Source organism: Mustelus asterias, chromosome 1, assembly GCF_964213995.1.
Source record: "Mustelus asterias chromosome 1, sMusAst1.hap1.1, whole genome shotgun sequence".
NCBI classification, from domain to species: domain Eukaryota; kingdom Metazoa; phylum Chordata; class Chondrichthyes; order Carcharhiniformes; family Triakidae; genus Mustelus; species Mustelus asterias.
Genome location: NC_135801.1, coordinates 40,308,701 through 40,326,581, shown reverse-complemented (window position 1 = coordinate 40,326,581; position 17,881 = coordinate 40,308,701). Strand labels below are relative to the sequence as shown.

The following is a 17,881-nucleotide window of genomic DNA, read 5'->3' as shown; positions in this document are numbered from 1 at the left end:
AACAAAAAGTGGTGTACAATGCATACTTGGTGAATTCTTCAAGCGAGAACCAGGCCAAATATAATTTATGACTGGAAGTGAAAAGGAAAATGCTGGCAAAGAGAAAATGAGAACAGAATGGCAGTCAACATAAAGGAGAACCCAAACATTTTTTGCCAGCTTTCAAGCAGTAAGCAAGTAGTAAGACACAGAAGTGTTCTGTTATCGATAGTGAAGCTAATAGAAGCCTTGACACAAAACAAAACCAGAATCCTTAAGAGAATTCTGCGTTGGTTTTCACTAAAGATTAGGATACTAATAAAATATTGGAAAGTAGAGATGGTGGAGGTAATGGATCAAGTGAAATAGATGCACAGAATGTTCTGGAAAGGCTGGCTGAGTGGATAAATCATCTGGACTGGTTGGCTCTCATCCAAGGTTGCTAAATGAGTGGGATTGGAGATAATGGAATGGCTTGCCACAATTTCCCAATCTTCCTCGAGAATTGGAAAATGTGGTGGGTACTGGTTGGCTCTCATCCAAGGTTGCTAAATGAGTGGGATTGGAGATAATGGAATGGCTTGCCATAATTTCCCAATCTTCCTCGAGAATTGGAAAATGTGGTGGGTAAGGTTTTAGAATCAATAATCAGAGGAAATTGGAGTAATTTGCTTTAATTAAGGAGGGTCAGCACAAATTTATAAAAGGCATTCTAATTGATTTTTTGTATGAAGTAGCCGAGATTTTTGATGAAGGGATTGCAATGAATGTTATGAGTATGGACTTTAAGGAAGCATTTGACAAAGTACCACAGAAAAGGTTATTTAACAAAATTGAAGCTCATGGAATGGTTGGGTCAGTGTCACCTTGGATAAAAACAAAATGGCTTGAGGATAGAAAACAGTGATTTGTCATAAATGGTTGTTTGCAGAATGGTAGACAGTGATGTTCCCCAAAGTTCAGTGCTGGCACCGCTTTTTTTATATTTGTAAATAACTTGGAGATTGGAATACAGTATAAAATTTCAAAATTGGTTGATGATGCTAAACTTGAAAGTGTGGCAAAAAGTGAGAATGATGCATATTGCCTGCCACAGGACACACACAGGCTAGCAAAATGGCCAAAGAAGTGGCAGATGAAATTTAGTAGAGAATTGTGAGATGATGGACAGAATTTTACTGCCATGCCTGCCCCGGAATCGGGGTGGGCGCGACTCGCAGAACGGAATTCTCCGTTGGTCTCGGGCAGGATTTTATGAGTCTCACCCGAGCAAAGTCGTAAAATACTGGCTGATGGATACAAAAGCAAGAAATTATGCTAAACTCTTATAAAGCTCTAGTGAGGCCACAACTAGAGTATCGCTTCCAGTTCTGGTCATCACACTTCTAGGAAATCACATGAATCTTCCTTGAGTAGATGCAGAGTAGATTTACCAGAATGTTTCTGGAATGGGGGATTTCAGCTGTAAGTTTAAGTTGGAGAAGCTGATATTGTTCTCGGAGCAAATGAGATCAGTGAATTGATAGAGGTGTTCAAGTTGTTGACAAGTTTGGATATGGTAGACAAAGGAAACTCCGCCCATTTGGTGGTGGTATAAAACCAGGGGATACAGATTTAAGTTTTTAGGCCACGGGTGCAGGGGGTGAGAGGAACTATTTTTATGCATTGAGAGGTATTGACCTGGAACACTCACATACAAGCATCGTGAAAGAACAGCCTGATTTAATGATTTCTAAAGGCAATTGGATGGGCATTTGAAGCAAATATACTTGCAGCGCTACAGCGATAGAGCCAGCATGGACTCCATCTGTGCTGTAATGACTCTTAACTTCTGTTGTGGGCAAAGTATTGGAAAGGATTATAAGAGATAGGATTTATAATCACCTGGAAAGGAATAATTTGATTAGGGATAGTCAGCACGGTTTTGTGAAGGGTAGGTCGTGTCTCACAAACCTTATTGAGTTCTTTGAGAAGGTGACCAAAGAGGTGGATGAGGGTAAAGCGGTTGATGTGGTATATATGGATTTCAGCAAAGCATTTGATAAGGTTCCCCATGGTAAGCTTTTGCAGAAAATACGGACACATGGGATTGAGGGTGATTTAGTGGTTTGGATCAGGAATTGGCTAGCTGGAAGAAAACAGAGGGTGGTGGTTGATGGGAAATATTCATCCTGGAGTTCAGTTACTAGTGGTGTACCGCAAGGATCTGTTTTGGGGCCACTGCTGTTTGTCATTTTTATTAATGACCTGGATGAGGGCGTGGAAGGATGGGTTAGTAAATTTGCAGATCATACTAAAGTCGGTGGAGCTGTAGACAGTGCGGAGGGAAGTGGCAGGTTACAGAGGGACATAGATAAGCTGCAGAGCTGGGCTGAGAGGTGGCAAATGGAGTTTAATGCGGAAAAGTGTGAGGTGATTCACTTTGGAAGGAGTAACAGGAATACAGAGTACTGGGCTAATGGTAGGATACTTGGTAGTGTGAATGAACAGAGGGATCTGGGTGTCCATGTGCATAGATCCCTGAAGGTTGATAGGATTGTTAAGAAGGCGTACGGTGTGTTAGCTTTTATTGGTAGAGGGATTGAGTTTCGGAGCCAGGAGGTCATGTTGCAACTGTACAAAACTCTGGTGCGGCCACACTTGGAGTATTGTGTACAGTTCTGGTCGCCGCATTATAGGAAGGATGTGGAAGTGTTGGAAAGGGTGCAGAGGAGATTTACCAGGATGTTGCCTGGTATGGTGGGAAAATCGTATGAGGAAAGGCTGAGGGGCTTGAGGTTGTTTTTGTTAGAGAGAAGAAGGTTAAGAGGTGACTTAACAGAGGCATACAAGATGATCAGAGGATTAGATAGGGTGGATAGTGAGAGCCTTTTTCCTCGGATGGTGATGGCTAACACTAGGGGACATAGCTTTAAATTGAGGGATGAGAAATATAGGACAGATGTCAGAGGTAGGTTCTTTACTCAGAGAGAAGTAAGGGCGTGGAATGCCCTGCCTGCAGCAGTAGTAGATTCGTCAACATTAAGAGCATTCAAATGGTTATTGGATAAACATATGGATGATATTGGAATAGTGTAGATTAGAGGGGCTTTAGATTGGTTTCACTGGTCGGCGCAACATCGAGGGCCGAAGGGCCTGTACTGCGCTGTAATGTTCTATGTTAACAGTTTTTTCATTTGCCTTGAACATTGCTGATTGCCCTTGTCTATTTTTCATGGAAACAGGTTCGATTGATAAATTTTGCTGTGGTATAACTGATAGCGTATTTGTTCTTTATGTTTCAATGATTACATTTTGATTCTCATTTAGAGAATTTAATTTTAGCCATTTCAAGTGAGAACAAAAAATAATGATGATGTCTCAATGCTATATCTATATCTGCAATAGACTTGCAGTTGTGTTAGGATATTTAAACTTGCAAACACCAATTTGACTTTTTAGCTAAATTTTTTTAAATTTTAAATGTATATAAAATTTAATGTGGAATTTTGTTGCATGCCACATTGGTGTGACTAGCATAGTATTATTTTACAAGAAATGAAGAAGTTGAATAATTTCAATCTCTCAGTTTTATGTTTCTTTATCCTTTCCCCTTGCACAGCTTCCTGCAGATTTCACCAAATTACATCTCACAGATAACCTCCATCCACAGGTCACTCACGTTTCCTCCAGCCATTCAGGATGTAGCATCACCAGTGACTCTGGTAGCAGCAGCTTATCTGACCTTTATCAGGTAAATTTTTTTTAAATGAAAATGCATTGTATGAATGATTCAGAAAGGCATACTTAATAAATATTATCATTACTTTTTGACCTTAAAGAAACAGCATCAATGTGATCACGTGTCTGTGTAGAGACAAATTACTTTTAGTTCTGGGTAGAGCTAGAAGAAATGATCAAACTGACTTGATGTCTAAGGTGGTGGATTGGTTCCCTATCAAGCTGGCTGTCTTGTCTTGGATTGATGTTGAGCTCCTTATATCTTGTTGGAGCTGTACTCATCCGAATGAGTGAGGAGTACCCCTAATTTGTGCCTTGTAAATAGTGAATAAGATTTTGAGAGTCTGGAGGTGAGTTACTCGCTGCAGAATTCCCATTTTCTGTCCTACTCTTGTAGTCGCAGTCTGGTCGTTTCTAGTCAGTGGCAATTCCCCAAGATGTTGATGGTGGGAGTTTAAGTGATATAATGCCATTGAATATCAAGAAGAGATGGTTAAATGTTCTCTCATTGGAGATAGTCATTACCTGGCACTTGTGTGGTGCGACTATTGCTTGCCACTTATGAGCCTAAACCTGAATATCGTCCAGATCTTGCCGTGTGCAGGCACGGACTGCTCCATTATCAGAGGAGTTTCATATTGAATTGAATTTTTTTGCAGTCATCTGTGAAAGTCCTCATTCCTGACCTTATGATGGAAGCAAAGTCATTGAAGCAGTTGAAGATGGTTGGCCCCAGCAGCAATTTCCTGGGGCCTCTAATAAGTCTTTGGAGGCAGAGGTCTCTTCATCAAAATCCCTTTTTAATTACAAACTCTAACAGCAGTACACAGAGTGCTAATAGTTAGCAGTCTATCTCCGGGGATATCAAAGGAACTGACACTCCTGGTTAAGTACAAGGCAAAGACTCCCTGATTGGCCCATCAATTGGATCCTTAATCAGGGAGTTCATACTCCAATAGGCCAACCTCAGTGGCCTGATTGAAGTCATTACATGGCCATCATTTTCTAGGGCCTCCAATCGCCACAACGATCTTCCTTTGTGACTCCAGCCAGTGGAGGTTTCCCCCCATAATTCCCATTGACTTGGGGCTCATTATTTCCAAATGGTTACTTGCGCTCAGCTCTCCTATTGAATTCAGCTCTTTGATCCATGTTTGGACCGAGACTAAAATGAGGCTTCGAATCATGCTCCTGGCAAAACCCAAACTGTACCGTGGTGAGCAGGTTATCAGTGAGTTGATACAGCTTGTCAATGGCTCTTTCCATCATTTTTCCAATGGCTGAGAGTAGTCAAATGGTGTGGAAATTGACCAGATCAGATTTTTCTTTCTTTTTTGAGCTGTAAGTGCCTGGGCAATGTTCCACATTGTTGGCTAATGTCAGTGTTGTGGCTATTCTGGTGCTGTATGGCAAGGACGCATCTAGTTCTGGAGCTTAAGTAGCTGTTTCCACTGTTCCTCTTTTTGATATCATGTGAATTAATCGAATTGGCTGAAGATTGACATCTATGATGGTGCGGTCCTGAGGAGGATCATCTACTAGGCACTTCTGGCTAACTGCAAACTCTTCTTATCTTTTGCATTGACATTTTACAACATTGTAATATTTTGATTAGTGTCTCAGACTTGGAATATGCATTGTCATGGACAAGTAGAAATGAAAAGTACAATGTTTTAATGGCTCAAATACACTACCATAATAAATAACTGAAGGTTGTATTTATTTGAAGACTAGGGTTTGTATTTATATTGACATCATCCCATGATCTAACATTTGTGATAAAATGTATTTCCCTTTGCTTGACACTTACGAAATAACCATATACATCAAAACTTGTTTTCACTCTTTTTCTTGTCTGTACCAACCCAAGTTGGTGGCAAATAACTTAAGCTACTTCAGGGACCGTTAAGGTATGCCCATATTGTATCCGAGTGATGGTGCAGAAATACAGGAAAACTATTAGCATTTTTTCTGTTGTCTTCCAGTGTCTGAAATTAACATTCGGATCAGATACATTGTAAGGCACAATGCAGTCTTTGCTGCAATGCAGTAGCAATGTGGCTTAAGCCCAATTTCAGGAGACCTACACCAGCGTGAAACAACAGTGTTCTTTTTAGGTACCAGCAGTTATCCAGAATATGCTCGCCTCACAGTATGACAGCTCTCTTCTGTTTATCCTGCAATAGTATGGATTTCACTATGAGCTATTACGGCACCTTGTTTTAGTTGTACAATATGCATAGTGAGGTGGTCCTTGTTGAATCTCCACTCTCTTTATTCTGTATATCATATTGTGAAAAATTGTAACTACCTCATCCAACTGCAACTTAATTGCATAAACTTAGGCAATGAAAGTGGTGATTTGCCTCTATACCTATACTATATTTGTTAAAGGTGGGTTACTGGTACAACTGTTCATTTATGTGGATGAATTATACTTGGTTTCTAGCCCATTCTCTTTTTCTCATCAGTTACTGCCCCATTCTTAAATTTTAATAATTATTGTCCATCATTTACTATATCATCCCTAGTTTATATTCAGTATTTGTTGTCTGAGGTGAAAAGTTTAACATTCAAAAAGATGGGGGCTGTGGGTGATATTGACACTAATTCCCCTTCTATGAACATGTTCATGCAGTTACTGCTAACTAGTTACTGCAGTTGATTGTTGGAAGAGTTCATTTTTAATTCACATTTGATTTTTTGTCCTGAGTTTTCATACTATTGTCTCTTCAAATTGTGTAATTTAAAAAATACTGGATGAATTTTTTTTTAAGTTTTGTTTGATTTGGATCCTAAAGGTGTAAACTTTAAGCTGCCATACAAAAACCCATTTGATTTGTATGTGATCATATAATATTCTTAATGTATTTTAGTACACTGTAATCTCTCCAGTCTGGAATGTTTGGGATCAAATCATTTCTGCGTTTTGGAATTTTCTGGATTCTAGAATGATGCTAGAATACGTAACCGCAAATGTGTGAACAACAACATGGGTATAAATATTTACCTGAAACATAAAACAGTGATAAAACATTATAAAGCATTAATTAAGTGTTTTACTTCTCCAAATACTGCACTTTATCTTCCACGTGTCACAAATCATGCTGATGTTACCTGCGAGGTTGTTCCAACTTGAAACACCAGTTTATGGTGGTTGATAGTTCTTTGGAATATTGTGAGGTGTCGCATAAAACCCTTGTAAGGAACCGGTCGTATAAACAATTATTAAAGAATATTTATTAACGTAAAAGAAAAATACCTAACAAAAAGGGCTACAATACTCCAAGACGCTTAAGTACATGAATAACTAACAAGCACACAGTTTATGTTGAAATTATCCCTTGTTCCAAAATATATCCAGGATCCCTGAACTCACTAAGACTTCTCTTTCCCAAACAACAACCAAATTAAATATATCTGTTAGTCAAATCCAGTTTATAGTTGCTGCTCAATACAGGGCTGATGATCAAGCCTGGGAAACGTCTTTTGCTGGTCCAGTGAAGATACTTAAACTGCCTTTACAAAGCTTTCCTGCAATGCCTTGACTCTAAGACTTAAATGCAACAATATAGCATCTCTGAAAAGCAAAAGATGTTACAAGAGCCCTTGACTGTGAAATGGGTCCTTGCATCCTGGCTATGAGTTGTGGACCAGCTGTGAGTTGTGGAGTTGCGAGATGTTGACTGCTTCTGATGGAGGTCACAGTAAGAGTTTTAACAACACCAGGTTAAAGTCCAACAGGTTTATTTGGTAGCAAATGCCATTAGCTTTTGGAGCGCTGCTCCTTCGTCAGATGGAGTGGAAATCTGCTCTCAAACATTTCATTTCCACTCCATCTGACGAAGGAGCAGTGCTCCGAAATCTAATGGTATTTGCTACCAAATAAACCTGTTGGACTTTAACCTGGTGTTGTTAAAACTCTTACTGTGTTCACCCCAGTCCAACGCCGGCATCTCCACATCTGAGGGAGGTGACAGTTATACTGTTTCCTTTTATTATTTCAGACTCAAGAGCCAACTGTCAAATTCTTTACTTTTGTGGAGCTTAGCATTTCTATAGCCCTGAATCACCAGTCATTTAAGTAAACTGTTTCTGCTTGTGGAATTTAACATTTCTATAGCAGACATCTAAATAATCTGTTTTTCTCCTTGAGCAATTCAAATCTGATTATCGTTAAATGCTCTCATGCCTTTCGAATGCCCTGATCAATTTTAGAGACTTGCCTACCCCTGGAAATGTTGTTACTGTTGCTAGGCAGATTTCTATCTTTCACACTGAATTCCTGTTAACTTTGCTGCTAGGCAAATCCTTGACATAGGTCATATCAATTTGTTGAAGGACTCTAACAGTTGATTGGCACAGTGGTTAGTGCTGCTGCCTCACAGCATCAGGGATCCAGGTTCAATTTCAGCCTTGTGTAACTGTATGGAGTTTGCATGTTCTCCCTGTGTCCGCATGAGTTTCCTCTGGGTGCTCTGGTTTACTCCCACAATGTGTAGATGCCGGCGTTGGACTGGGGTAAGCACAGTAAGCAAGCTCACAACACCAGGTTAAAGTCCAACAGGTTTATTTGGTAGCACAAGCTTTCGGAGTGTCGCTCCTTCTTCAGGTGAGTGAGGAGTTGTATTCACAAACAGGGCATACATAGACACAAACTCAATTTGCAAGATAATGGTTGGAATGCGAGTCTTTACAGGTAATCAAGTCTTAAAGGTACAGACAATGTGAGTGGAGAGAGGGTTAAGCATAGGTTAAAGAGATGTGTATTGTCTCCAGCCAGGACAGTTAGTGAGATTTTGTAAGCCCAGGGCAAGTCGTGGGGGTTACAGATCGTGTGACATGAACCTAAGATCCCGGTTGAGGCTGTCCTCGTGTGTGGAACTTGGCCCTGGATAACCTCACGATGCTCCACTTCTTCAGCTTCCACCCTAAACACGTTAAAGAAGCCATCCCCTACGGACAACCCACCGTATACACAGGATCCGCTCAGATGAGGAGGATAGCAACAGACACCTACATTGGCTAAAAGACACTCTCGTAAGAACAGGATATGGCGCTCGACTCATCGCTCGACAGTTCTGACACGCCACAGCGAAAAACCGCACCGACCTCCTCAGAAGACAAACACGGGACACAGCGGACAGAGTACCCTTCATCGTCCAGTACTTCCCCGGAGCGGTGAAGGTACGACATATTCTCTGGAGCCTTCAACATGTCATCAATGAAGACGAACATCTCGCCAAGGCCACCTCCGCTTCTTGCCTTCAAACAACTGCATAACCTCAAACAGACCATTGTCCGCAGCAAACTATCCAGCCTTCAGGGGAACAGTGACGACAACACCACACAACCCTGCCACAGCAATCTGCAAGACGTGCTGGATCATCGGCACAGATGCCATCATCTCTCGTGAGAACACCATCCACCAGGTACACGGTACATACTCTTGCGACTCGGCCAACATTGTCTACCTGATACGCTGCAGGAAAGGATGTCCCGAGGCATGGTACATTGGGGAGACCATGCAGACGCTATGACAACAGGTGAATGAACACCGCTCAACAATCACCAGGCAGGAATGTTCTCTTCCTGTCGGGAACACTTCAGCAGTCATGGGCATTCGGCCTCTCCAAGGAAGCGTTCTCCAAGGCAGCCTTCACGACACACGACAACGCAGAATCGCTGAGCAGAAACTGATAGCCAAGTTCCGCACACGTAAGGACGGCCTCAACCGGGATCTTGGGTTCATGTCACACGATCTGTAACCCCCACGACTTGCCTGGGCTTGCAAAATCTCACTAACTGTCCTGGCTGGAGACAGTACACACCTCTTTAACATGTGCTTAACCCTCTCTCCACTCACATTGTCTGTACTTTTAAGACTTGATTACCTATAAAGACTTGCATTCCAACCATTATCTTGTAAATTGAGTTTGTGTCTATATATGCCCTGTTTGTGAACACAACTCCTCACTCACCTGAAGAAGGAGTGACATTCCGAAAGCTTGTGCTACCAAATAAACCTGTTGGACTTTAACCTGGTGTTGTGAGACTTCTTACCATGCTTACTCCCACAATCCAAAGATGTGCAGGTTAAGTGGATTGGCCATGATAAAATGCATGAGGAAGGAGCTGGGCCTGGATAGGATGCTCTTTCAGAGAGTTGGTGCAGACTCAATGGGTTAAATGGCCTCCTGCATTGTAGGGATTCTATGGTTCTATTGGCTATTATCTTATTACCATCTCAATTTTCAACCAGTCTAAATAATAGATACTGCTTAAGATTACGCTTTTAAAAATTTTTTATGTATTAATTACTACAATGTTGATGGCTAGGACGGACGGCATTTATTTCTAGTTGCCCTTGAGGAAGTGGTGATGAGCAGCATTCTTGAACCATTGCAGTCTGTGTGGTGAAGGTACACTCAGAGTGCTGTTAGGGAGGAAGTTTCCCCAATATCTTGAAAGCTTCTATCAAATCGCCACTTAACCATCCAAATTTCAAGGAATAAAAATGTAATTTGTGTAATCTGTCTTCGTAATTTAACCTTTGAGAGTCCAAGTATCATTCTGGTAAATCTACACTGCTCTCCTTCAAAGGCTAGTATAACCTTTCTAAAGTATGGTGCCCAGAACTGCTGTCAGTACTGATGTCATCTTAGCAGGTATGGCTGCAATATTACTTCCAATTCTCTAGATGTAAAGGCTGGCGTTCCATCAGCCTTTTTAATTATTTGTTTTTAATTATACCTGTTCATTACATTTTTATTGATCTATGTACCCTCATCCCCAAGTCTCTTTGGACTTTCATTGTTTCTTGCTTTTCACCATTTAGGGAGTAACCAAAGTGCATAACCCCACACTGGTCTGTATTGAAATATATTTTTGATGTGGAGATGCCGGCGTTGGACTGGGGTAAACACAGTAAGAAGTTTAACAACACCAGGTTAAAGTCCAACAGGTTTATTTGGTAGCAAAAGCCACACAAGCTTTCGAAGCTCTAAGCCCCTTCTTCAGGTGAGTGGGAATTCTGTTCACAAACAGAGTTTATAAAGACACAGACTCAATTTACATGAATAATGGTTGGAATGCGAATACTTACAACTAATCAAGTCTTTAAGAAACAAAACAATGGGAGTGGAGAGAGCATCAAGACAGGCTAAAAAGATGTGTATTGTCTCCAGACAAGACAGCCAGTGAAACTCTGCAGGTCCACGCAACTGTGGGCGTTACAAATAGTGTGTCATGAACCCAATATCCCGGTTGAGGCCGTCCCCGTGTGTGCGGAACTTGGCTATCAGTTTCTGCTCAGCGACTCTGCGCTGTCGTGTGTCGCGAAGGCCGCCTTGGAGAACGCTTACCCGAATATCAGAGGCCGAATGCCCGTGACCGCTGAAGTGCTCCCCAACAGGAAGAGAACAGTCTTGCCTGGTGATTGTCGAGCGGTGTTCATTCATCCGTTGTCGCAGCGTCTGCATAGTTTCCCCAATGTACCAGGCCTCAACCGGGATATTGGGTTCATGTCACACTATTTGTAACGCCCACAGTTGCGTGGACCTGCAGAGTTTCACTGGCTGTCTTGTCTGGAGACAATACACATCTTTTTAGCCTGTCTTGATGCTCTCTCCACTCCCATTGTTTTGTTTCTTAAAGACTTGATTAGTTGTAAGTATTCGCATTCCAACCATTATTCATGTAAATTGAGTCTGTGTCTTTATAAGCTCTGTTTGTGAACAGAATTCCCACTCACCTGAAGAAGGGGCTTAGAGCTTCGAAAGCTTGTGTGGCTTTTGCTACCAAATAAACCTGTTGGACTTTAACCTGGTGTTGTTAAACTTCTTATTGAAATATATTTGCCACAGTTTCGTCCATTCCATTAATCTATCATTATCTCTTTGCAATTTCATGTTTCCATCTACACTGCATAAAATGTTATCTATTAGTTGTAGATGAGGCTTGCTATCCCATTATTTAAGTTGCTAATAAATAGTGACTAGCTGAGGCTCCAGCATGGAGGAGTCTGTGTTGTTGAATGTGACCATGACTGTCAGGTTGTTCTTTGACCAGTCTGTGGGATGGGTCTCCACATTTTGGCCCATTCCTCATATGTTACTGAAGAAGGCTTTTCCATGTTAGCTAAACTGTTGGTGCATTTGTTGTGTCTAAATCTGATGCCTGTGTGATCCATCAAGTTTTATTCCCTATTGTACCATTTTGCTGTGGTTTATTAGAACTGAGTAGCCAGTTAAGCCAGCAGTTAAATGTCAATCACGTTGCTGTGGTTTTCCAGGTGAGGATGGTAGGTTTTCTTTATTGAGTTTGAGTTTTTAGGAGAATCCATTAGCTTTATGTTCATTATATTGACAGCTGTTTATTCCTAAACTGAATATAAATTCGTAAAATGCCATGATGGTATTTAAACTTGCATCTCTGGGTTATCATTTCAGGCTTCCAGTTTGCTAGTCCAGTCATATAATTCCTATATGACCATACCTTACACCAATAAAATTGATGAGTCATGGAAATCAAGCAAAATGAATTCAGGCAATTGATTTATAAAATATGATATGTATGTTATTTGCAGATTGTGATACAGTATTAAATATTTGTGGAGAACATCTCTTTGGAGATTAAATTATTGCAAGATTGCTTCACTTTTTGATTAATTGCATTTCAAGGAAGCATAAACTCAGTATCATCACTGGAAGAATGAAGATGAAGTTAGAATGATTGGAACCTCAAAAGTTTTACTGAGAAATAACTTGAGGCAGAAATGGTAATATCACTCCTTGGGAATCGAGAATGAGTAATTGATTGGAAAAACATAAAATGTGCATAAAAAGCTTTAAACTCCGCTGTTTATTAGTATCTTGCATTTCTATCTGAGAGTCAACAGATTGTCATTTTCAAATTGCACTCCAGCAACTTGAGCACAGTCCAACCTGACATTCCAGTCCTGTACTGAGTGAGTGCTGGACTGTCAAAGGTGCTGATTTCAGATGCGAATTTAACCAGAGGCCTGTTGCCCCCTTAGGACCAAAAGATTTTGCAACACTATTTCAATGAAGAACAGTTCTCCCCAATGTCCTGGTCAATATTTACCATCTTCAAACAAATTATATGATCATCATCTATTGCTATTTGTAGATGTTTGTAGTTTGCAAGACGGCCACCAAATTTCCTACATTTGCAACTGCAAAAACAATTCATTTTGTGAAGCACTATATAAAGGCCTTTTTTCTGTGAGGCAAGGATAAGAACCTATTAGATCAAGCCTGCCAGGGGAGGGGTTGGGGGAGTCCCCTGAGGGATTAGCATTACCCAGAAGATAGAAGAGGTTATAGTCATCCAAAAGTTCAAAGAGATTTTAATTCTTCCAACTTTCTCTAGGTAACTATTTGTGTACTACAGCTGGAACCATCCAAAGTTTGCACAGAGGAAATTTACACTTCTGGGCAGTTTCCATGCAAACACTTCCCTAGTGTGACTTTGGGATGCCCTCCAAATCCGACACTGGGCAGCTCAGAAGTTGCAGATCGTGTTTGACAAACCTATTAGACGTTACTACTAAGGTAAAGGGCTGTCATTATATAGTATAGTATACTTGGATTTCCCAAAGGTTTTTGAGAAGATGCTGCACTAAAGGTTAATGCACAAGATAACCAGTCCTGGGGTTGCAAGGTAATACATTAGCATGCATAGAGGATTGGTTAACGGACAGGAAGCAGAGATAACTGAACCATTTTCAAGTTGGCAGGCTGTGATTAGTGGAGTACTGCAAGGACCATTGCTAAACCCTCAGCTATTTACAACTGATTTTAATTCATAGATGAAATGACCACAAGTGATGTATCTAGATTTGCTGGCAATACACAGCTGGCTGGGAATGTAAGCTGTGAGGAGGATGCAAAACACAGCAAAGAGATATTGGCAGGTTACGTCAGTGGACAACAAGGTGGCAGGTGAAGTACTATGTGAGGAACTGTAAGGTTAATCACTTTGGTCATAAGAATAGAAAATCAGAATATTTTTAAAAAGATCTAAATGTCGATGTTCAGAAAGATTTGGGTGTATTCATACAAAACGCAAGAGTTGCATGCAGCTACAACAAGCAATTCAGAAGGCAAAAGGCATGATTAATCTTTTGCCACAGGGTTGGAGTACAAGGATAATGAAACTTTGCTGCAGTTGTTTAAGGCTTTGGTGAAACAACACCAGTATAAAGCGTAGTTTTGGTCACCATATTGAATGAAGCATGCACTTGCATTGAATGAGGTACAGTGAAAGTTCATGAGATTGGTTGCTGGGATGGGACAGTTGCTTAAGATTTAAGTTTATTTATAAGTGTCACAAGTAGGCTTACATTAATACTGCAATGAAGTTATTGTGAAAATCCCCTAGTCGCCACACTCCGGCACTTATTCGGGTACACTGAGTGAGAATTTAGCACGGCCAATGGTTGTCAAACTTGAGCAGCTGAATAAATTGGACCCATATTCATCGAAGTTAGAAAAATGATAGGGTATGTTCAGCCAGATCACCTGTCAAGCCCCTTCAGTAACTTGTAACACTACAAAATTGTTTCCCCTGACTGTGGAAGCCAGAACATCAGGTACAAGTCAGGATAAAGAAGAAAGGTCAATCATTTAGAACTGAGATGAGGAGTGATTTCCTCACTTGGAATGTTATGAATATTTGAACTCTCTACCCCAGGGGTTTGTGAATACTCCATTATCGAGTATATTTAAAGCAGGGATATATAGATTTTTGATTACACTGAAAATCATGGGAAGGTTGGCAATATTGAATTAAGACAAAAGATCATAATGAATTGTGGAGCAGGCTTAAGGTTCTGTATGGTCTACATCTGCTTATTTTTTAGCCCATCCAGTATATTGACTACCATTTTCACTATGACTTCAACAGTATCTTCTTCCTCAGTAAAGAAAGAAGCATCTACCTTTATGTTTAGGTCTTTTTTTTGTCTTCACCCCTTCTCTTTCTGCCATTTTTTATTCTTTATATTCCTATAGAAGACTTTTGGATTCCCTTTCATGTTAGCTACCAATCTTTTCTTATGCTCTCCCACACCCCTGAACCGTCTCACCTACCATAAGAACTAGGAGCAGGAGTAAGCCATCTGGCCACTCGAGCCTGCTCCGCCATTCAATAAGGTTATGGCTGATCTTTGTGTGGACTCAGCTCCACTTACCCGCCCGCTCACCAGAACCCTTAATTCCTTTACTGTTCAAAAATTTATCTATCCTTGCCTTAAAAGCATTCAAAGAGGTAGCCTCAACTGCCTCATTGGGCAGGGAATTCCACAGATTCACAACCCTTTGTGTGAAGCAGTTCCTCCTCAACTCAGTCCTAAACCTGCTTCCCCTTATTTTGAGGTATGCCCCCTAGTTCTAGTTTCACCCACCAGTGGAAACAACTTCCCTGCTTCTATCTTATCTATTCCCTTCATAATCTTATGTGTTTCTATAAGATCTCTCCTCATTCTTCTGAATTCCAATGAGTATAGCCCCAGTCTACTCAGTCTCTTCCCATAAGCCAACCCTCTCAACTCCGGAATCAACCTAATGAATCTCCTCTGCACCCCCTCCAGCGTCAGTATATCCTTCCTAATATCCCCAACCAGGCTGACTCTTATCCTCCTCCCCCAATCCTACACACTTGTCAAACACCTTTCAACCTGCTGGATTTTTAAACTTACATGGTTTATGGCAGCTACTGCCACAAAGAATGGACATAGCTTCCTTACCTACGACCCTACAGCCTTTTGACATTAGGCTTAGTGACATGCTGCACTACCCAGATTTCGCCCATCCTGAGTTGGAAGGTTGGGAGAGACAGGGTTATCTGAATTTGAAGGTAAGAACTTTTGGGCAGACTGGCAGTCTGACTCAAATGCCATTCCATTAAAAATTGCAGCCCGTTGAGTGCTGTGACTTCAAAGAGTAGAAAAGAAGGGGTGAGTGGGTTTTCTTGTAAGTTGAAATTTTAAAAATGATAAATATTTGCTTCTACAGCACTCAAAATATAAACGCAACAAACACTTAGTCCTTAAACATGCACTTGCACATGCGTGCACACGTACACACACACGTGTGATTTTGTTTTAGAGATGTAACATGCACTTAGATTAATAGAAGGTTAAACCAGAAGCACGTCACCTTTTTATAATCTTTAAGATGGCGGTTGCAATCCTGAAGGATTCTCTTCTGATTTTTTGAAGACAAAGAAAGTTAGAAGTTTCTGACTTCTCCATCATCATTGTGGTCAAGCCTCTGTAGTGCAGAAATGTAATCTTGCAGGTAAAAACAAATTAGCCCCTCTTCTCTGCCTGAGATGACTTTTGTATTGAGGCAGAGTTCTTTCTTTTTGCTGGATGAGATGTCTTCCTTTGACATGCTGGTTCCATATTGCCTTACTGGGCTGTCTTTGTTATCAGCTCCCTCTGAAACTCTCTTCAGGCAATTAATGACAGTGTTGATGTATTCCATTATGCAGACAATGGGTAGCAGACAATGGGTTGAAGATGATGTAATTGACACAATGGGGAAAGGTTTAATATCCTAGCAACATTCCAGCTATGATCATCCTCACTTTATTTGAATTCCTATGTTCATGAACCCAGTAGAACTGGTAGCCATTTTCATTTGAAATCTTTTGCACTGAAATTGTGAAGGGTTGTCAATTAGCATCTGAGAAATGAAAACTATCTGCATTTTAAGTGACTTCCTGAATGTATGTGGTCATGTCTGTCTTTATCTTGTCCAGAAACCACATAATAAGTCATCTAATTTTCCAGAGTCCATTATGTATGGATTCAATGTCAATATTTCATGTTGCTTTATTCCGAAAGTTAAACACCAGAATTCTACCGTCCCGCCTGCCACGGAATTGGAGCGGGCGAGCGGCGGACAACGGAAATGCCCGTTGACCTCGGCGGGAATTTCCGGTCTCACTCGAGCGACACCATAAAATCCGCCCATGGTGTCCATTTAAGACTTTTACTATAAGAAAATATTAAAATTACTAAGGACTAAAATGTCTTTGTATGCAATTTATTCTTAACCCACAAGTCAAAATATTTCCCTTTTTCTTTTAGTAAAACTAAAAACACATTTCACAAATGTAAGACTTTTAAGACATTCAAGTCTACTAAGAACCAGTCCAAGGTTAGTTCACAAGGGTTTACTACATTTCCTTTTTCAGACTAGGAATTTCAGAACTGTCTTTCACAGTGAGTATTTTTTTCCTCCAAGATTCTTCCTGTAGCATAAACTGGGTGAATCTTCCAGCCTTGTTTAACTGCTCATAAATTTGGTCTTTTCAATTCAAGCATGAGCTCCCATTTGCATCCCTGTGTGGTGAACCACAGCATCTTGCTGCTTATAGCAGCTGTTCCTTTTCTGGACCCTGGCAGACTAAGCTTGATTGTGAGTTTCTCGGATACCTTTCCCTTCGCAAAGCCCATTTCCATGGCAGTATGAATTGCATGGGTCTTCAATCAGGTGGAAATTTTGAATAACTATTCTTGAGACCCCAACTTTCACAGAAAGTGCAGAAAGAGGCCATCTGGCCCATCGAGTCTGCACCGACCACAATCCCACCCAGGCCCTACCCCCATATCGCTACACATTTACCCACTAATCCCACTAACCTACGCATCTCAGGACACTAAGGGGCAATTTTAGCATGGCCAATCAACCTAACCCGCACATCTTTGGACTGTGGGAGGAAACCGGAGGAAACCCACGCAGACACGAGGAGAATGTGCAAACTCCACACAGACAGTGACCCAAGCCGGGAATCGAACTCAGGTCCCTGGAGCTGTGAAGCAGCAGTGCTAACCACTCTGCTACCGTGCCGCCCCTTTCTTTTATCTTGGACAATTTAAAGCAAACAATCAATTGATTTTAATCCTTGTTTGGAAAAATCTTCCCACCATTCTGTGATATGCACTAAATATTTAGAATCTGTGGCACCTAGAGTAAATCTGACACACATGCATACATTTTGATTTCTTTTTTACTGTTTGTAATTTTATGATCAGCAGTAGTGCTATCAAAAAAATTCCTTTTCCAGCATCATTAACATATTAAACAGTGTACTTAATTAAATTCATTATTTAGAGACCCTTTGTGAGAACTCATTTTATTGTTTATCA

The 17,881-nt window shown here is 40.8% G+C and overlaps 1 protein-coding gene across 17 annotated transcripts in view; it reads left to right on the top strand.

Annotated features, from left to right (window-relative positions):
* rapgef2b (Rap guanine nucleotide exchange factor 2b) overlaps positions 1–17,881 on the top strand; it is a 446,795-nt gene that overhangs the window by 295,563 nt on the left and 133,351 nt on the right. For 15 of the 17 annotated variants that reach the window (XM_078211679.1, XM_078211662.1, XM_078211645.1 and 12 more), the window contains one exon: positions 3,581–3,712. The exons of the other annotated variants lie outside the window; for them this stretch is intronic. In XM_078211679.1, coding sequence (XP_078067805.1) covers positions 3,581–3,712 — 132 coding nt within the window. The remainder of the gene's footprint in view (positions 1–3,580; positions 3,713–17,881) is intronic. 17 annotated transcript variants of the gene reach the window in all.